The 21,932-nt window shown below is 48.3% G+C and overlaps 1 protein-coding gene across 1 annotated transcript; it reads right to left on the minus strand.

Moving 5' to 3' along the window:
- Positions 1-3,843: 3,843 nt before the first annotated feature.
- ADRA1B (adrenoceptor alpha 1B) lies at positions 3,844-16,716 on the minus strand. The gene is made up of 2 exons (XM_064725206.1): positions 15,744-16,716; positions 3,844-4,621 (listed from the first exon to the last, which is right to left on the minus strand). Exons 1-2 carry the CDS (start codon positions 16,714-16,716, stop codon positions 4,125-4,127), a joined length of 1,470 nt encoding a protein of 489 aa, XP_064581276.1. The 3' UTR covers positions 3,844-4,124.
- Between the last annotated feature and the right edge of the window lie 5,216 nt (positions 16,717-21,932).

Consider the following 21,932-nt stretch of genomic DNA (forward strand, 5'->3'; position numbering starts at 1 on the left):
TCTCTGCTGTGACGTCAGAGAGCGCAGGTGAGAACAGGTGAGGGAGAGCAGAGGCTTTTTCCCATGAATATTTCATGTTTGTACAGCTCAGGAATATTTGGGTTTTCCCCGGAACTTTGGGATGAGGCTCCTCTTGCTCAGCCTCACACCCCATTCTGGTTTCGAACAACATTAAAATGTTAAAGGTATTCCAAATGTGAGCCCAAAAGGAGGCTTGAACTGTGCCAGGGGATGGAACACCACTCTTGGGTAAAACCAGCCACAAACTCGGGAGGTTTTGCGCTTGAGTGATTCTTTAGAAATTCCTAAATACTGCTGCCTACAGGAGAAGATTCAACAAGAACCAGATGATAATTTGAATTGTTAAACCCCAGCAATCTGGAAATACCTTCTCATTTTATATATTATAGAAGTCATATATTATAGAAATTCCTAAATACTGCTGCCTACAGCAGAAGATTCAACACGAACCAAGTGATAATTCGAGCTGATAAAACCCAGAATTTAGAAAATACCTTTTCATTATTTATTATAATTACTATTATAATTATTTCTAATTACTGAACGCGGGATACTCCATCTCCCCGCTGCCCCAGGGGGAAGCCGTCCCGTTGGAAAGGCTGCATTAAAGCCGTGTAAAACCCTGGGAATGCAGAGCACCGGGGAATTTGTGCCTCTCCCGGCGCAGCATCCCGCAGGTGGCGGTGTTGGATTGTCCGAGCCGGGTCCAGGAGCTCCCCGGGTCCAGCAGGGCTGGGCTGGACTCTGAGCCCCTCGGAGAGGGACAAACATTGCACAACCACCCCAGGCTCCCGGCCACATGTTACATTTACTCCTCTGGACAGCTTTTTTTGATCTTCACAGTGAAGAAAGCAAAGCTGGACAAATCAAATCAAGGAAAGGAAAAATAATTTCCATTTTCTGGAGGTCACAGAAAGTTCAGGTTCTTCACCAGAATTAAACATTTGCACACAAGTCTCAGTGGAATCAAATGGTTGTGCTTCCCAAAGAACATTTTGAAAGGAAATTGTGAAATAGGCAATTAAAGGCTATTTAATCACAACTATAAATTAAAGTTTTACTACATCTGCTTTTTATGCTGACTTGTTGGAGGAACAGTGATGGATTCTTATTAATTTGGGATATCCATTCTCTTTTTCCCTGTGTCTTGGCTGGAGTGCCATAAAGACTATGGGAATTGCTAGACAGGGAGCATGTTCTTCACAGCTCAAGCCAATGTGTTCTGTTGTAAGAAATTCCCACTAACAGCCCCAGATTTCCTTTCCCTGTCTCCTTCCACTTTTGTGGCAGTGGAATTTTGGCTATTCTGGGAAAAAGCCAGGTCATAGATCAGACCTGAGTAAAAATGCAATGTAATTTTCTGCTTTAACCCAGGCAGGAGAGCAGAGGGGTGCAGGGGGAGCTGTCCCTGTCACAGTGACATCAAATGGCATCACAACCCTATTTTCTCCCCAGGGACACTGGGTTTATCCCCTCAGATTAATTAAAACCCAAGCAGAAAAACCTGGTTTATCCCCTCAGTTTAGTTCCAACTCAAACCAGCCAAACCTGGTTTATCCCCACAGTTTAATTCCCAAGTAGACAAACCTGGTTTATCTCTTCAGTTTAATTCAAATCCAGACAAACCTGGTTTATCTCTTCAGTTTAATTAAAATCCAGACAAACCTGGTTTATCCCCTCAGTTTAGTTCCAACCCAAACCAGCCAAACCTGGTTTATCCCCACAGTTTAATTCAAACCCAAGCAGACAAACCTGGTTTATCCCCTCAGTTTAATTCACACCCAAGCAGGTAAACCTGGTTTATCCCTCAGTTTAATTCCAACCCAGGCAGACAAACCTGTTGTCCTGGGGTTGTTAAATCTGATGGTGGAACTGCAACCTTGCAGTCCCCAAAAGCCACAGTGGGTGCAAACATTTCACACCCAGGGTGTGTGTGTCCCCATTCTGAGTGTTTCTCTCTGCTCCCCAGGTGCAGAGCTGTCTGTGGGCTCCATTCCTGCCCTCTGGGCTGTGGAGCCAGGGAGGAGCTGGGAGAAGGTGAGCAACCCCTGTGGGGTGAATCCAGCCAGGATCCTGCGCGTTCCCTGGGGATGAGCTGCTCAGTGTGTGTGGGATGAGCACACTGCATGTGAGCACACCCACAATTCCATCCCATAACTGCTGGGATTATCTCCTGGGCTGGGCAATTTTCTGCTCGTTTGTCTGAGGTGAAAGTCAAGCACACAAACTGAGAGCACAGAGCTCAGCTGCCGAATTGAAAGTTGCTATTTTGACATTTCCCAGACTGGAACTGTACTTTATAATACCAATGTCCTCTCTCTCCTCTCCTCATCACATTTGTAAAGATAATGGGAAGCTGCATTTCCAAAGAGCCAAGGATGCAGGATGCTCTCCAGCTCCAGCCTCATTCAGCTGGATTGATTTTAGCATAGCTCTTCTCACAAATGAGCAGTGCATTGAGAGCTGAGTGCGCTGAAGCCTAATGGGTTTAATTTCTGTACAGCTGGGCTGTGACAAAGCTCCTGAGCCATTCCAGCTGTGCCTCTGCACTGAGTGGCTCTGGAGCAGCCCCTCCTCAGCAGCTTAACCTGGGAAATTCAGTGTTTTATGAACACCTTGGGTGTTAAATGGCAGCAATTAATTTAGAGAGGCAAATCTGTTTGCCCACAGAGTGGGTTCATCAGACAGTCTGTGAATGAGCATTAAAAAAATGCCACCACGTGCCACTGCATGTTCTGCTTGGCAAACTCAGTTTGGCTGTAATATAAAATGGGCTTGTCCCTCAAGGCCTTATGATTGCGCCCTGGCCCAAATAGTTTTTCCTTTAAAGGAAAACATTGCATCAAAAGAAGGACTAACATAAGGAAAAGGGTGATTTGTACAACCTCCTTTGGGCTGGCTTTGCCTGGTGGAGGTTGTAAAAGATTACAGTGGGAAAATGAAGATATTCAGAATAGATTTCATCTGGACAAGTCAGGTGGCCTTGCTAAAGCTTCATATTTTAAGGTGGCATAGCAGACTTTTGTCCTCTGTAATCTTTGTAGTCCCTCCTTAAGATCCATGTGGAGTTTTCCCCCAATTTTCAAACTGACAAAGAGATCCTGGTGAAGGAACTCCTGTAACTAATTTCTGATGGAAGAATTATGCGTGTTGGTGGTGAGGAAAGCAACGGCATCCCATGAGCCACAATGGCAAACTTTGTGGCCATGAGTGTTTTATTTTGTAGTGAGAATCCTGATGAGGGATCGTGGCTGAATTCCAGCCCTACAGTAATAGGAACAACTGTTTCAATTGTTGAGAAATGACTTTAATCATTGTTTTCCATCTGTAAAGTGCAAGTGTACAGCAATGGATGGAACAATTGGGAATTATGGGCAGAGCCAAGGACAACCTGGAGAGGAATGATCTCTGTGCATTCCTCATTGATCCATCCATCCATCCATGGTTCCATCCATCCATCATCCATCCATCCATGGTTCCATCCATCCATCATCCATCCATCCATCCATCCATCCATCCATCCATCCATCCATCCATCCATCATCCATCCATCCATCCATCCATCCATCCATCCATCCATCCATCCATCCATCCATCCATCCATCCATCCATCCATCCATCCATCATCCATCCATCCATCATCCATCCATCCATCATCCATCCATCATCCATCCATCCATCCATCCATCCATCCATCCATCATCCATCCATCCATCCATCCATCCATCCACCCATCCATCCACCCATCCATCCATCCATCCACCCATCCATCCATCCATCCATCCATCCATCATCCATCATCCATCCATCCCCACCCTCCCCATCCCATTTCACCCTCTCTCCACACAGCTCTCTCTGGCTGTTCAGCTCTCCCAGGCCACCTGAGGAGTCCCTTGTGCCCTTCCCTGGGCATTGCACCCTCCCTGCCCTCAGTAGTTTCTCTGGGAATTACCGGGGATCTGGGCAGTGCCTGCTGCCGGGCACTGCTGTCCCCCTGTCCCTCCTGTCCCCCTGTCCCTCCCCTGAGAGCAGCAGGGCCCAGGCGTGGGCAGGGCAGTGTCCGCAGCGCCCGTTGCCGCCGGTGCCCCGCGGGCAGTGCCCGCTCAGGGCGTGCCCGGGGGCTCCTGCCCGGGGCCGGGGCCGTGCCCGTTGCGCTCGGGCAGCAGCTGGAAGGTGAAGAACTGGCAGTGGCCCTGTTGGCCGTGGCGGGCCGGGCTGAGCAGCGAGCTGCAGTTCCTGCACTGGGGCAGCGCGCACAGCTCCAGCTGCGGCTGGCTGATCCTGCTCACGTAGCCGGGGCTGGGCGATGCCGAGGACAACGTTCTCTGGCTGCCGCTCAGGAAGCTGCCGCTGTCCTCCAGCGAGTCCCTGCGCGCCCCGTGCTCCAGCGAGCAGCGCTTCCACGTGCGGTAGCTGTAGGGCCACCAGCCCAGCTGCTTGCGCCGGTGGCACTGGCACCTCAGGATCTGGATGAAGGCCCTCTTGAACTCCTTGCTGGAGCAGGGGTAGATGATGGGGTTCAAGCAGCTGTTGAAGTAGCCAAGCCAGAAAATCACCTTGAAGATCGTTTCAGGGGGCTTCAGAGCCGAAAACAGGGATCCTGTCCAGGGGAAACAAGCAGAGAATAGCTGGGATAAGGGGTTGGTCTGCCTTTAGGAAGGGAACACGTTCATCACATCACTGCTACAATCTGTGCTTTAAAACTCTCTTATGCATGTTGCTTTCAGTGTTGGTCTTCTATAACTAAAATGTTATTTTTAAACCTGATAAGAAAATGTTTCCCATCTGAAAACTAAAAGAGGACATCATTGATAAAGGGTAAAAAATAAGAAGTAGTCCTGTTTCTAGGCCCACACCTGCTGCAGGAACACCTCCTGATCCCAGGGACAGACCAAACCTCCCTTACCCAGGCTGTTGCACAAGGCACACAAGGAATAAGGCTGTGCCTTCTTCAAAGAGCTTTCAAAGGTCATTTTAAAACAAAAGTGTTCCCAGGCCCATCAAAGAGCATTTCCAAAAACACCTTAAAACTTCTAATACATCCTCTGGCAGCTCCTGAACGCCCTCCATTTATCCAGATTACTGTGAGAGTTCAAACCTCCCGAAACCTGAAGCTAATTGGGGAACTTCCCACATCTCAGACATTCATAAAAATGGTGTAACCCAAACCAAGAGGTCATTCTGTGAGCACTTCCCTTCACAACCAAACAATTTCCCTGTTGAGGCTGCCCAAATGAAAAGCTTACACTGGGGAATCCGCTTCCTGTACTTTCAGTGGTGATTGATCAGCTAAATTTAGCAAATGGGGCTGGAGAAAAGAATGGATGAGATTTTTATGTCAAACAGAGCTGGATCTGTTATCCCTCTGGGAAAACACCTCTGTGTCTGCCCCAAGTGACCAAGGAGTGGGGATCCAGGAGAGAATTGCTCTGTCAGGAGCTGGGGTTGGGTTTGCAGAGCCTTTCAAAGGGAAGCTGACAGCCCAGCCTGGCTGGGAAGGAACCCTTTCCTCCGGAGTGGTTTCGGATTAGCTGGGCTGTGAAAGCAGCTGAGTCAGTGGTGGCTGTCAGGAGGGGAGGGATGTGATTCTGGGCACTGCTCCCATCTCACAGCCACGCAGAGGTCGTGCCTGGGGCCTCAGAACTATGCAAGAGCACTTCCTCTGCTGCTGGGTAACAGCTCTGGGGTGCCAGCACTGTGTGTGTGGGGCCAGGAATGGGCTGCCTGCCCTGCAGGGACGATCCTGTGCAACCAGATCCCAGATTTTATTCTGGTACAGCTTGGGAATGGTGCCAGGGCTGGGCTGCACACCCTGCAAAGAGGGTCCTGTGTCTCCAGAATCCCAGATTTTATCCTGGCAGGGTTTGGGAATGGTGCCAGGACTGGCTCTGCCCTGCATGGAGGGTCCTGTGTCTCCAGAATCCCAGATTTTACCCTGGCAGAGCTTGGGAATGGTGCCAGGGATGGGCTGCAATCTCTGCACAGAGGGTCCTTACAGCCAGATCCCAGATTTTATCCTGGTACAGCTTGGGAATGGTGCCAGGGATGGGCTGCAATCCCTGCACAGAGGGTCCTTACAGCCAGATCCCAGATTTTATCTTGGTACAGCTTGGGAATGGTGCCAGGGCTGGCTCTGCCCTGGAGCTGAGGAACTCAGGGTTAAATGGAGAGTTTAAGGGGATTCCCTCAGGACTCTGCACTTCAGGGTTTTACAGGATCCTGCAGGGTGAGCCCCCGTCCCTCAGGGCTGCTGGCAATGCTCTGTAGGGTTTGGCAAAGCCTTTTCTGTGCAGCTGCTGCAGGTCCTGCAGGTCCTGCTCCATCCTGATGGATGCTGCAGGAATTACAGAGCACAACGTGTCAAACTGCAGAGAAACCATGAAATGCATTTGAAAAGTTTCCAGCATGCACCAAATCACTGCAGCTCCCAAAACTCCTGAATGTCTCAGGTGAAGGATTCAGTGACAATTCCTGGGATTCCATGGAATGAGCCATTACATTCTTATAAAGCTTAAGGAAAAGCTGATCTAAGCTTATAACTGCAGCCAAGATGAGGAGGATGCTGCTGAATCTTCTCCATGCTCAGCTGCAAAACCTTTGCAGGGTTTATTTTGTATGCTGATATTTCCCTTCAGTTTATGGAAAAGAGAAGCTCTGTGGCTTTACAAAATAGCTACAAAGCATCATAATGTACAAGGAACTTTTTGGAGCTCACACTGATAAATTTCTTAAATTGTTTTCTGGAATTGCTTTAAAATAGAAATGATTTTTAGCTCTTAAAGTTCAGCAAACCTTATGAAGTGGCTCGGGAGTCTGTTTTTTCTCCACAGAATCCACAAAGGTGGATTGAAAGGTCTGCTTTTGTCTGATACTGTAACAGCTGAAAATCTGTAAGACATTCCTCTACCAAATTGAAATATTTTTAGTCAGATTAAATGTGGACAGAGAAAATGCTGTAAATAAAATAAAACAATAAATAAGGAATTTTACAGGCCAGATGAAATGAGTGAAAGTCTACTGATGAAAACTGGCAGCCAATGCAGCTAAATGAGCTGTGCCTCTTTCATCTCTATCACACAAGGACTTACTCCTGAATTTCTCAGTTTCAAAACCTTTCTGTTATTGTAGCTAAATGCTGATCTTTAATTTTGTTTATTTATTTTAATTAACTACAATACCTTCTATTTAGCTGCATTAACCTGTCAGGAACAAACAAGTGTGGGCAGTTTTGATGCCTTGATAAAATGCTAAAGCAAAGCGTGCTGGACACACCTGAACACCAGGCTGATATTTCCTGCTCTAATCTCCAATCACTTCCCCACTGCAGCCTGATAAGGAGATTAAATACTGCCCTGTGCTGAATTAAATTGCTCTTTAAAGTGCCTGGAAAATTTGCCTGTGGTTGTCTCCTCAGTGATTTATTCCCTGTGGGGTGGCCAGAGGGATTTCCCTGCTCCAAGTGATTGCTCTCCTGATGTTTAACAGCCTCACTCTGTGTATTTTCTGCTCACTTTTATTTCCTGGCACTAACCCTGTGATTCATTAATCACAGCACCACAATCTCCCTCCCACTGCACCACTGACACCAACAAGATTTTGCAAAGCACAAGTGGAAAACAGAAAATATTTCAGAAAATCAGCCAGATCAGTTTGGAGGGATCAGTTTTTTGCCCACAGTCCCCAGGCTTGATGTAGCTGTTGGGCTTTGAGATACACTGAGCCAGTATCATAAAGAGGAATTAAGAAGTATTTTATTTAGAAAGAACTTATTTAATTTAGGCTCTGACTGGTTCTTTATAATGAATGTTTTATTACAGAGAAAGTCAGTCAAGTCTCCTCAATGAAATTAGGGAACACTGTGGGAAACAATCTGCCATATTAATTCTGCTCACATTTCTGCAGAATACGGAGGCAGAGCACCACTGAGACATTGAAATTCAGAGTCCACTGGAGTCAGGGAAGTCCTTGAAACCCTTTGAAAAGGCTCATAAGGACTTCAGGGGACCTGGGAAAAGTCCTTAAAATATCAGGGTGGGCAGCAGCAAAATCTTCTGGAATGGCTTAATTGTTGCACTCTTAATTAAGGAAAACTCTTCACTGAAGGAAGTTTTAATTAAACATTAATTTTTAATGCATTGTGGGTTTGATATAAATTAAGTGTAATAAATTACTCATGGAATGATCAGTTCTGCTCAGAATTTGATATTAGATTAGATAATAACTGGGGAGGAGTACTGTGGATTCCCTGGATTTAAGGACAGTCACTAGGGATGAATGTTTTCTGTGCCTTACAAAGGAATTGCATTTCAAAATCTTCCAAATCCAGTTTTTCTGAGATGAAAACACACCTAGGGGGGAGTGTGTTGAGCTCCTTTCCAGTTTCCTGGAACAAATTCAACATCTGGATTTATTGCAATGCAATGGTGCAACAGAGCCATGTAAGGGCTTTGCTGTGTGCCACTGGATATTCCAGCTGGGAAACTGCCGGATCCTGCATGCCTTTGTCATTGTCTGAAGATTAAAGAGCCACAAGACCTGAAACTGCTTCTCTCTACTGATAACAGGTTGGAAATGAAGTGTTTCCAAACCTCCTTGTTTGCACACCATAAAATAGAAAGGGAGAATTGGTAATTAGTGATTGGTAAAGGTTCCCTTGGAAGGCAACCCAAGGGCCAATCTTCTTGCAGAGATTCCATTTTGGTGCAGATTGGAGCCATTCTGACTGGAGTTAAATCTGAGCTCTTCAAGAGAAAATCCCAAGGTTTTAAAAACCGCTCTGGTGAGGGAAAGGGTAGAAAAACACCAAATGGTGACAGCTGAGTCCCGAGACAGGGAACACAGGAAACTTCCCCAACACCAACCCCCATCTCCATCTGGCCCCAGCAATGTGCAGAAATGAGCCTTGCTGTGCAAGGAATCTGCGTTATGGTGGAGCTTTCCCTGGGAAAAGGGATTGATCAGATCTGTGCTGTGACAGCATGAGGCTTCCCAGGCTGGGAACCTCCGTGTTCCCCCAGGTTCCTGCAGGAGCCACGGCCCCTGGGAGCTGCTGAAGGCTGAGCCACCTCCCCTGTGTGCACAGGCAGCACAATCCTCCCTGCAGGAGCAGTAATCTGCCCTGAGAGAGCTGTTGTGAGTTTAGAATGTGCTGAAAGGATGTGGTTGCCTTTTGTTTAAGCTTCCTGCAGCCCTTCACACCACGGGCTCAGCCAAGCCAGCGTGCCAAGGTTTTAGAGCTAATTGGATTTCTAAAGCTCCTGATTCCTTCCCTTCCAGCATCCAGTGTTTGTTTACATTCCCCTGGACTTATTTAATATAGGGAAAAACCCCAACAGTAGATGTTTACAAACAGTAGATGATGAAGTGGAGAGGATGGTTATAAAACTAAGGGCTGGTCAAGCTGGGAGGCTGCTGGAGAAGAGGATTAGGATAACAGGGAAAACAGCTGGAAAACAGTGAAAAATGATCTTGAGAAACACAGAGAGCATCCAAAATAAGCAGAATCAAATTCAATAAGGAAAATGAAAGGGAAACTGGATGAAATATAAATAACAATGGGTAGCATACAAATCTGATGGGGCTCCACGTCTGGCAGCTGTCATTCTCAGGGTAGTGATAGGTACCTCATGAATATCCTGGAATCATGGAATGATTTGGTTTAAAGGGACCTTAAAGCTCATCCAGTCCCACCCCCTGCCATGGTCAGGGACACCTTCCACCATCCCAGGTTGCTGAGAGCTCCAGAGTGTCCTGATTGTGAGGAATTCATGTCCTGGGACTGACAACCTGTAGCAGATGCCTCATACTTCAGATGAGCAAATCACTGCAGTGAGAACAGCATGAACTTCATTCACAATGACTCAAATTTGAGAGCTTTTGAAAGGCTCCGAAAATAGAAACTTATCTGGAGTGGCCAAAATAAAACCAGGGCTTCAAGGAGTACAGATAGGCATGAGATGTTTTCCTGAGCCCCAGAGCTGCTCCAGCTCCCTGCACTTCAAGCAGTTCAAGGCACAGCAGCCACATTTGATTTCTGAAGGGACAGTGCCTTGGGTTTAAACACAGAATTGCTGCCCTGGGCACCACCTCTCAGCCCAGCCCAGCTTTGTGACTTACACCACTGAGAGAACTCACCTGTGTTTAAACTGTGCTGCCCTCAGACAAATGGGATAAACCAAGAGCAGTTTTGGTCAGAATCTTGCTCAGTCTCTAAAGCTGGCAGTGCACAGGGACACAAACACTGCATTATTGTTGTTATTAGTCCAAAAGAGTTACAGACTCCAGCAGCTCCTGACCAGACAGCTCAGGAGCCAAGATTATCCTTGTTTTGCAAGGGATTAGCTGATTGGGGGAGTCTAGAAAACCTCATCTGGGTCTGCTGACATTTCATGTATTGTACTTAAATATCCGCAATGACTGAACATGCTGTGGTGTTTTCTCTCCTCCTGGTTCTGCCTGACAGCTGAGCCAATCTGTCCTGCCATGGCTGGCAGGAGATAGCTCCAGCATGGAGCTGAGCAGTGTTACAGAGGTGCTGGATGAATTCCAGCACAGGTTTTGTCTCTGGCCCCTCAGAGATGGGTGGTTCTTGCTTTCCAGTTCCTGGGGCTCACCTGGATCCTCAATAAAACAGCTCCAAACCTTGCAGTGGGTCATGCAGGATTGTTTTAGTAAAGATGTGGAAATCTCCTGGCTCTTTGGTCCTGGGTCACCTTGAGACCCTGAGCTCTGGCCTCAGGTACTTTAGGAACACCTGGATTTGTGTCCCTTTCCTCAGTGCTGCTCCTCCAGCCTGAGCAGCTCCTCAAGTGTTTGCAAACCCCTCACATCCAATTGCCCTGCTAAAAACAACATTTCCTCTGAGACTCCCTTCCCTCCTGCTTTGATTTCCTCACTGCATCAGTCCTGACATTTTTCCCTTGGATCTCTCTGCCCTCCTGGCCCAGGAGCTGCTGCCATCCCTGGGCCTGAAGAGTCAGCACAACCCTGGGTGATTTGTCTGGGTTTTTTCTGCATTGCTCTGTGTATTTATTTCTGTGACACTGACCACTGTAGGATTTCCCTTTTTTCTTCTGACAAACAAATCCAAAGCCTGCAGAGGAATTACCCAGGAATTTGTGCAGTTTCCCCTCCTTTGATAACAACTTTGTCCTAAACCCCAGACGTCTGTGAGTGACTGGTAACTGATCCCCTTTGCAAAGCCAAGGCTTAAACCAGGGCTTAAGGGAGGCTGTTTCAGTAGGAAAAGAAAACATCCCAAAGTGATCTGCTGCTCTCCACGTGCCAAAACACTCTGTGCTGCTCAGTGAGTGCCCTCAGATGTTTGATTGTCCAGTTCCTGAACTTTGCACCAGGACTGACCTGCCAGATTGCCACATCTCGTTAATTTATCTGAATTCTGTAACTATTAACTCGAGGTCATCAATTGGAGAGAGCTGGACTGCTCAGGGAGGGGCAGAGGAGGCAAATGAGGTGAGGATAAGCCAGGCCTAAGGCCAGGCCTCATTTGCCCTGCAGAGGAGGTAAATGAGGTGAGGATAAGCCAGGCCTAAAGCCCTGCAGAGACAGAGCCCAGTGGCACTGCCAGCACCAGGCCTAAAGCCTGGGAGGGTTTCCCATGGAAACCAAGGGGCCTCGTTTGGTATTTCGGAGGTTGGCATGACATAACATAAATCTACATTCTGTACTTAAACAGCATTTTATTTTAGGAATAATTTCGTACTGCCTGACCTTCAATGTGCAGAACATTTTATGTTATTTTTTATTACTTACAGAGAGATTCCAAAAGCCTGATCCACACTCAGTCCCACCAGGTGTATCTTCATCCTGGGGCTCTTGGGACCTCTCCTATGTCAGTTCAGTTCCAAAGTTTTATTTTCCTTTGCAGGATCTGTGGGAGCAGGCTCTGAACTGGGCAGTGGATCCTGCTCTGTTCTCCCCAGGGATGGTGCAGCAGCCTGGGGAAGTGCCCTGCTTAAGTGCCTGGTCAGTTTTCCCTCTGGGAATGTCTGGGAGAGAACTGGGAAGTCTGCTCTGATATCTCAATTTACAGGAGTGACACTAAACCTCTCCTTGCACAATCCATCATTTGGTATTCACGTTTTAAACAAAGGTATTGACATAAAATTGGTCCCTCCATTGTTTAAAGGAGGGAGTTTAAATGAGTGTTACCTTAGTTCTGCAGGGCTCTAGCCTTTAAATAAAAAGAATCTCTTTTACTCCTCATTTATCAGCAATGAATATTTAATGTAGTCCTGCTGCCTAAGGAAGAATTTGTATGAAAAGGATGAAAAGAAACATTTATTTTAAAAAACCAAGATATTTACTCTTCGAAGCTGAGTCACTGAATTTATGGCCCAAGAAGTTGTCTCAAAGACACAAATGTATTTAGTTTATTTTTTATGGTGAATCACAAACAATTTTGAGTGGCAGGGTGACTGTTTGCACAGGCAGGGGGCTTTTATAAATGTGCAGCCAGGATGTTCTGCAGCTCCATTGGTGTCTGGAAAGAATATCCAATACAGGAATAACCCAAATTTCCACCACAGTTCTCTCTGACCCCAGTTGTGCATGCCCAGGTGCTGAAGGCAGCACAGCTCAGTGCCCCAGACCTGACTGGGGGTAACTCAGTGCTGAGAATTCAATGCTGCTCAGTGCTTGTGTTGTCAAGGCTGCAATTCCAAGCCACACTGGATACAGAGATTTCCTTGGGATTTTTGCTTGAAAAACGCTCTGGAAGCATTGATATAATTTCTTTTCATTTTTCCAAGCAATCTGCCTGCTTTCAGCACCACAGCTGCTCCCAGGCACAGCTGCCACCTGATGGAGTAACTCTGGGCTGGAATATCAAACGGGGAGCTGTGGAATAAATTGAAATGCCAGACTGGAAGAAGAATAATTTTGCCTGGGAAACTCAAGGAATTGCTAAGAATACCAAGGAAACTCTGCTAGATCTAAGCAGATTTGTTCAGACCTGGGGCTGTGGTGCTGCAGAAATAACATTTACCAGCTTGGCAGATGTTTTGTGCTTGGATCCACAGAAATCAGAGCTGCTTTGCCAACACCCTCCTGCAGAGCCATGGAGTTACTGGGGGGAACAGGGAGCAGAGAAACAGAAACAGAAACAGCCAGGATGCAGATGTGAGGCTGTGATTTGGGTCACTGGGGCAAACAGGAGCTGTGGGAAGGAGGAGCTGAGGGAGAAGCCTGTCCTGGCAGGAAGGGCAGCTGGACAGCCCAGGGACCAGGGGAGAGCTTGGAAAACATCAGCACCTTTTGGATTCTGCAGCTGGCCTATCCCAGGAATTGATTTCATACCCCTGGGTGCTCTCTAAAGGGTTTTTAATAACATTTCACTGAATTTTGTGTCTTCAAGACACAAAGCAAGAGATTCCTGCTATGAGGAGTGCAGCTCACTTAGGAATTGTTTCCCCTGTGCTGCAGTTGAGAGCAGCTGCACTGTGCATGTCAGGAACTGACTTTTCCCACCTGTCCTAGTGAGCAATGCTTGAATCATGCCTGACATCCTCAATTGGCTCTGCACTGATACATAGAGATAAAAATACAGGGGTTGGACAGTGCTGCATCATAAATTTAAAAAGAAAAACCAGGGGACAAGGGATAAACCCAGCGAATTCCTAGGCAGCAAAACCAAGGGAAAACACCACTGTGGAAATGCATTTGGATCCTGTGTGGGGTGATGTGGATTCCCTCTGTCTTCCTTTTCCTGACAGAGGGTTTCTGACAGGAAAACAGGATTCCCATTGGCTCTGGGGTGCCAATGGCCCCTCACTGGGGTGTTGGGGTCACAGCCCTGGGCTGGGCTGGGCTGGGCTCCTCAGCTCTGGCTTTGTCCCCATCATTGGATTTGTCCCCCAGCACTGGATTTGTCCCTCAGCTCTGGCTTTCTCCCCCAGCCCTGTGTTCGTCCCCAGCTCTCGCTTTCTCCCCCAGCCCTGTGTTTGTCCCCAACTTTGGGTTTGTCCCCAGCACTGCCTTTGTCCCCAGCCCGTGAGCCAGCCCTGGTGCTGTGCTGGAGGCTCCAGCCTGTCCCCCACTGCTGCCTTGGCACAGTTACACAGGAGATAGATAAAATCGTGTCCTGGCAAGCAATCAATTCTCCCTCAGGTGGTTTAACAGCCTCTCACTAAACCTCCCATGGAGCCCAGGAGATCTGAAGTCACTCCTCCAAGGGGAAGCTGACAGCTGAGTTATGGAGTGTCAGTAACTGGGAGCTGCTCCGTGGCTCCCTTTGCTCCTGGCCTGTGTCTGTGTTTTTGCTGGGCTGGGTGAGGGGGTCAGTCCTGGCTCCTGCCACCCACCCGCACCAGCTGCTGTGTTCACAGCTGCTTTTTTCCTTCAATAACTCAAAATCAAGGAGGGCATCTGCTTTATCAGGGGATCATGACCTACTGCTACTAATCTCATATGGTGAAATACATTTCTGTCCACAGCTGGGTATTTTTGCTTGTTTTATGTTATAAACTCTAAGAGCCAGCACAAGGACTTAAACTTCAGTAGCCAAAGAGAACTTTACTCATGGTTTTCCTTCTGTCTGGAATTTTTCACATCCTCAACGTGACCTTTATGCAAGTTTTGAGTCATAAAGATTTTAAAATTCAGTATAAGAAGCTAGAGATGACAAGGTTGCCCTGCAGTAGCTGAAGCAGTAAAGATTCTTAATAATACACAGAGATTATAGTTTTATAATACTCCACCAGGACCAGGCTGCTGAACTCTGTTCAGTTTTCTACAACAATCTCTATAAATATTCGCTTACTACTCAATCAGAAATGTTTTGGTTGGGTAACTAAGTAAACACAAATATAGAACATTAATAAAGGCTTTTTCTCTCCTTTCTCTATCCACCTCTTTCCATAATTAGACTGCCAGATTGTCACAGAGAAATGAATTTTGGACAGATATTTCTGAGAGCTCAGTAATTGAATATCTTGAGATACTCCCCTTCAGAGGCTGTGCTAATATTAAAAACAACACAAGAACATTTCACAGCTTTGGGCACGCTGAGCAATGTGTTAAGGCTATGCCAATGCTTGAACAGTATTTTAAAGCTGAAAGGGAACAAAGTGGGTGCCAAAAGCTCCCATGGCAGTGTCCAAAATGAGAACTGGTGACCCCAACGAGCACCTTCCTTGGGATCTGTGGGTTCTCCTTTGCTTTTGGGATTTGATCAATAATGTTTGAACTCACAACTAGAACTTTTCAGCTTCCCAAAGCTCAGGGGGGTTTTGCCCCTCACAATTAACTGCGTTCATTTCCAGTGAGGGAACCTTAAAATGCCAAAATCCAACTGTGTTATATCCCAAACCTGGGGCAGACGTGACCTGAACCCCCAGCATTGCAGGGCTGCAGCTCTCTGGTCTCACCTAGGTTTTGGAGTAAAGCATTTTGGTAATGTTTCTGACACCTAATTCAATTCAAATGAACAAAGGGGGATTTAGGATATGAACCCTGGAGAGATTGTCCCCTGGGGTGACACAGGCCCTGAGGACTGCGGGTGAGCAGCTTTGTGCACACTTCCCAAAGTTCCAGCCTGACTCTTTGCACATTGGGATTTCCCTTCCTTTCATTCCCTTCCTTTCATCTGCTCACTGCAGCTCTCCCAACAGAATCTCCTCCTCACCCCTCTGATTCCTTTCCAAGATATTTCTGTGGGATCCAGCCAACCCACCCCAACCCCTGCCCTCGCATCCCCAACTCACCCAGGGGCAGGACAATGAAGAAGGGGAGCCAGCACAGGATGAACATGCCAACCACGATTCCCAACGTCTTGGCTGCCTTCTTTTCTCGGGAGAACTTTAAAAGTTTGAAAGCTAAGGAGTTCCTGGGGTTGTGGCCCTTGGACTTGGTGTTGTTCAAGGCGTCCTCGTGGACGTGCTTGTAGTGAATCCTTAGGGTCAGCTCCTTGGAGTTGGACATCTCCTTCATCACCCCAGCTTCCAGGTTCCTCGTAGTCCTCTTGGCCACGATGTAGACCCGGCAGTACATGACGAGGATGACGATTAAGGGGATGTAAAAGGAGCCCAGGGAGGAGAAGAGGGCATAGAAGGGCTCCTCGGTGATGCGGCACTCCCTGTCGTCCTGCGGGGCCGGCTCCTTCCAGCCCAGCAGGGGCCCGATGGAAATCACCATGGACAGGACCCAGACAGCCAGGAGAGCCAGAATCGCCCTTCTCCTGGTGACCAGCGTGGGGTACTGCAGGGAGTACCGGACCCCGATGTATCTGTCGATGGAAATGGCACACAGGCTCAGAATAGAGGCTGTGCAGCACAGCACATCCACTGCTGCCCAGATGTCACAGAATATCCTCCCCAAAACCCAGTAGCCAAGCACTTCCAGCGTGGCAGAGAACGGCAGGACAGTGAAACTCAGCAGCAGGTCTGCTATGGCCAGGTTAACGATGAAATAGTTCGTGGGGATTCTTAAATGTCTGTTGCAAGCCACTGAGAGAATGACCAGGATATTGCCTATGATAGCAAAGAGAATAAAAGCACCGAGGATCAGCCCCACAATGATCGCCCTGCTGGTGTCCAGGGCAGGTGAATTCAGGTCGCTTCCTGTCTCGTTGGAGTTGTTTGCAGAAAAATTGCCATAATTTAGTGCAGAGCCTTTGAAATATCCCGGTATTGATGTATTGGATGTATCGCCAAAGTAGATATTCATCTTAAAATTCATCCTCCATAGCAAGCTGGGGTCGCGTCCCTCGGCGAGTCAGCTCAAAGTCATCTCTGGACTCGCGAAGTGGCTGCAGAGCCGCGGGCAGTGCGAGCGGGGGAGTTCATGGTCCCGGCGAGCCGCAGCCCGGCCCGGACACTGCCCGGGGCAGCGGAGCCACCGCGCGGGGCTGATCCAGCACTGTCCGGGGCAGCGGAGCCACCGCACGGGGCTGGTCCGGGCAGCGGAGCCACCGCACGGGGCTGATCCGGGCAGCGGAGCCACCGCACGGGGCTGGTCCGGGCAGCGCAGTCACCGCACGGGGCTCTCCGGGCACCCGGGCACCGGAGCCACCGCGCCCGCACGGGGCTGCTCCGCGCTCCGGCACTGCCCGGCGGGGCCGCTGCCAGCGACAGCAGCAGAGCAGCAGCAGAGCAGGAGAACAGCAGCAGAGAGGCAGCAGAGCAGCAGCAGAGCAGCAGCAGAGCAGCAGCAGAGCAGCAGCAGAGCAGCAGTCGTGCCCGGAGCCGCGGGAGCTGCGCTGCTGCCGAGCCTGACACGGGGCGGGCTCTGCGCTGGCCCCGGAGCGGCCGCGCCGGAGGCGGAGGGACCGAGGGACACGGGGACAGAGGGACCGGGGGAGAGAGGGACTGAGGGACTGAGGGACAGAGGGACAGAGGGACAGGGGAGAGAGCGATAGAAAACCGAGGGACAGAGGGACAGAGGGATGGCCCCGGGTCCCTGCGCTGCTCCGCCGTGCGGGGCCAGTGCGGTGACCCTGCGGTGGCTGTCGGTGGCTGGGCTGTGACGGTGCGGTGGCGGTGGCGGTGCGGGGACAGTGCGGTGACTGCCAGTGGCTGTGGGTGACTGTGCGGTGGCGGTGCAGGGACTGTCTGTGACAGTGTCCTGTCAGTGCGGTGACTGTGCGGGGACAGAGGGGACAGCAGTGGGGACAGCAGGGAGTGAGGGGACAGCAAGGAGGGGACAGCACTAGACGGCAATGCCGGCCGGGTGACACCGGAGGAGCATCACGATCTTTAACTCATTGGCCACAGGAGCCTGCAGTGCAAACCTGTAAAGAGGCAGCTGCGTTATCTGAGAAAGAATTTCCTCGGTGGAACGTGTTGAAAAAGGCAGTTCAGGACAAAATGATCTGTTACCCTTTTGCCCATTAAGGAAATATATTGGAGTTTATTTTGTGAGTCACATATCATTTTAGGGAGCTAATCATCTCCTAAGGACAAATAGCTCAGTTCCAAAAATCCCTGGTTTATTTGTACTATTCATCATTCAGTATTGTATTCAATATTCAGTGACGGCATAACGTTTGTTTCTAATTAAGAATCTGATAATGAAATAAAATTGTAGCAGATCAGTAAAATCTTGATGCTGTTCTGTACTCCTGTACAGGGCACCTCTGTGGCTGCATCTCCTCTTTTGCACCTCTGTAACTTTTCCAGGCAGAGTTTATTGTGAACCCCAGCCCTGAGCAGAGCTGAGCACCTCACCCACAGCCCAGGGGAAGGCAGAGACAAGGATTTACTTTAGGAAATACTTTACCTTTAGTCCTCTGATGCTGAAGTATCTCTCTGAGTCTTTGCTCAGGGCTCTGAGGTCACTGATGTTGTTAACTCATCGTAGCTCTGGGAAGAGTCATCCTCTTACAGTAGCCTATAAAGCAAAATATAAGTAATGATTTATTCTGTAGATAATAGCCTTTAAAGTCAAAAGTGGTTTCTTGGTTTCTTCATCTTGTGAAGCTTCGGGGAGAAATCTCAGATCTTTAGAACTCAGTGCCATGAAAAACAACAAGTGAGAGATTTGCTGAACATAAAACTGCCAAAATCCTGTTCTCAACTTCTGCCATCAGATTACGTCCCCCAGCTGTTGTCTGCTGTACTCTGGGTTACTCTATATTGATTTTCCTGTTACAAAGTGTACCGTGTTTAAAATAAAAACTTCATATTCAATAAGGCAGCTATGGCTGAGAGTTGCAGCTGACTGCTGGTTTTGAGGACAAACCTTGTAAACAGAAGTTGAATTTTGGTCAGGGAGTGCATGGCAGATGCTGGTGTGGCCCTTCCCAGCAGCAGGGCTTTGTTGTTCAGAAACTTCCCTTTGAAAAGCTCCCAAGAATCTCAGGGTAATGCCATGGAGTGACTGGAGGGGAGAGGAGCAAACTCTGGATTTATGAGCTTCACCTCAGCTTTTCTGCCCTGCCCTGTCCAAGCAGAGCTCTCAGTGCTGAAGAGGCAGGCAGCAGCTGGACTTGGGGCATCCATCCTTCACACTTCCAGCTCCTCTGGCTCCACTCTCAGCTCTGTCTGGGATTTCTGACCGTGATTCTGTGCCTTGTCTGTGAATTCCTCAGGCTGGGGCTCTGTCCTGGGGCCACAGCTCTGCCCTGGTGCCACCCTGTGCAGTCCTGCTGGCCCAGAGGGCACGGAGCCACTGCAGCCTCCCTCTGCTGGGGCTGAGCTGCACCCATGTAAAATGGTTTGATTAAATCATTGGGTCAGACATAACCCTGTTACAGCCTCTGGCACGTCAGAAAATGTGATCAGTGCAGAATGTGAGAGCTGCATAAGGAAAGCTCTGTGAGGATGTGAACTGTCAGCTGGCATCGTGTGGCACATGCCCAGCCTGCCAAGGGGGACAGAGTGCCCTGACACTGCTGCCTGGCCTTGGGCACACTCCAAGCAGGCTTTGTAGTCCCAAGGAAGCAGATCTTTCAGCAGCCTTTCAGCAGCCATTCCAGGGTCAGCTGCTTCCAGGACGCGGTGCCCACAGCAGAGAGAGGGCAGAGGGAAGGGAACAGTCCTGGCTGCTCATGGCTGGGCTAAAACATTTGCATTTCCCTTCCTGGTGCTGCTTCCTGGGCCCTCTGGAGGAAAGAACAGATGGAAAAATCCCATTCCAGGGGCAGGGGAGGACAAAGCTGTGGCTCATCTCCCACAGCCCCCCGAGGAGCCAGGTGTGTTCTCACAGCCCTGCTCACCAGGCGTGCAGAAACAAACCCTGGGTGATGATGAGCCTGAGCTGCTGAATGCTCACAAATTGCTCTGAGATCTTCAGCAGCAGGTGCTGCCAGAAAATCAAATGTATTGACACTCAGACACCAGCATTAACTCTTCACCTGCCTGGGGGTGAGGGATGGAACAGGCACTGTGAGAAAAGGGGAATTTTCCTGCCACAGGTGTGAGGTGGCACTTGGAGCCAGCCAAAGACACCTGCTCAGAGAAGTGCAGAAGGATCCATGCCAGAGTTCCTTTCATCCAGATGAATCACAGTGTTCAACGAAAAAGTGAATTGAATAACCCAAAGATCCTAGTCAATTATACTTCAATAAAGCTCCCAGAGTCGTTTTTGAATGACTCCTCCATTGAAAGAAGCCCTTTATTGTGGATCAGCTTTGTAAGGGCTGTGCTCCTTTCCCTCATCTGCAAGTGTTAAAACACGAGCTGGCATTTGGGTCTGATCTGAGGCACAGCAGAGACACTCCCAGAGCCCTTTGGCAGCACAGCTCCCAGCTGGGCATGGGGATGAGCTGACCCAGGAGCTAAATGGGAATATCTGTTATCAATCCATATATTGCATCCATATACTGCATTGAGATTCCCCATCCCTCTGCTCGGCTCCTTTCTCTGATAGCAGAGCACTGCCAGGAGGGCAGTGAGGAGCTGGGCCTGGGGAAGGGTTTTGGAGGTTTTTGGTGTGATTGTGGGTGGGTGTTTGGATTCCTGTGATGAGGAATTGCATCTGCAGCTCTGAGAACGTTTGTGTGGATGCCTGGCTCCAGACTGTGTTCAAACCAGAGCTTCTCTGTAGAGAGGTCCTTAAATCTATATCGATAAAAAGATGAAATTTGTCTGCTTTTGATACCAACAGTGTTAGCTACAGATCTGTACTTAATTATTGCCTGTTTTATTAATTGCAGTGGATAAGGTTGGTACTGTGCCTTTGCAGAGTTGGTACAAGGCTCCTTCCTCAAGTCTTTCTTCTGAAAATCACAAAAAATCACACAGTGTCATCCACAAAATGTATTTCCTTCATCTCCATGCTTTCTGAGAGGCAGAACTTTGTCCTTCATGGAAAACCTCTTTGTCTCAGCCAGAAGTATAAAAACTTCCCCCAGACATTGGAAATACACTGGATCATGGTTTCCTCACCTTTGGTGATTGACAAGGAACACATTTCCTTGGCACACACAAACCCTGAAACCCAGGAAAGGGAATTTCCATGATGAGAAGAGAAAAAATGCATTTAAAATGCTAATTTGCAGTTGTCCAATGGTGATACTTAGAGCCTTGTGGGTTTATTTTCAGACTAAGGGAAATATCTCTGAGGTTTGTATTAACAGCCAAGGTTATTAGCTGGAACTTGCCAAAACAGGATTGCACACACTTGCAATTTGGAATAATCTTTTTTTCTGTAGTTACTCAGTGCTTGTCATTTTAATGTAAATAGCATTTTGAGAGCATTTTTTGGGTAGAATTAGCTAAAATACAATTATTTTCACGCTGTCGCTGGCTCTTAAATCCCCTCCAGGCTTAGGTTTTGCAGGCCCATTGCCCACACTGAACCATGCTTTTTTTCTCACTGTGCATTTCTGTCAGAACTGTGCTGGAGACTCTCAACATTTATCAGCAATTCCCCAGTTATGGATGGAGGCCTTATCTCAGAGCCTTTGTGAGGGTGGTGCCAGCAAGGGACTGTGCATTTGGGTGGGTGGGAAAATCAGTTTGGGAAAAGTGATCCCTGCCTGGGCTGTGCTGTCCTGGCTGTGCCAGGGGCCAAAGGAAGTGCAAATCCCTCCCAAAGCTCTGCCCAGCTGTCTGGGGAAAGGGGATTCCTGCCTGATCCCACCTGGAGAGGATCCCAACCAGGGAACTCTCTGGCTCTGCATCTGTCAGAGCTTTAATCCAAATTTCAGGGAATTTAAGGGAACCAGGAGAGGGGAAACAGTTGAGTTCTGGTGGAGAGGCTGGAGGGGTCTCCTGGAAGGATCCTTTCCTTTGCTCCACATTTCAGCTGTTTCAGAACTTGCCTCTTTTGGGATAGAATTTTAATGGAATAAACCTGAGGTTTCTAGATATGAGAAATTCAAATTAATAGAGATTACCCAATCTTTTTTTTTAAAAAGGCTGGGTATATTTATTTACATTAAATAAGTTAAACTTCCTTGAAAATACTTAACCTGAGATTAAAAGGGCAGGAATTAAATGCTGCCGGAAGAA

The sequence above is a fragment of the Zonotrichia leucophrys genome, chromosome 13 (genome assembly GCF_028769735.1).
Source record: "Zonotrichia leucophrys gambelii isolate GWCS_2022_RI chromosome 13, RI_Zleu_2.0, whole genome shotgun sequence".
NCBI lineage: Eukaryota > Metazoa > Chordata > Aves > Passeriformes > Passerellidae > Zonotrichia > Zonotrichia leucophrys.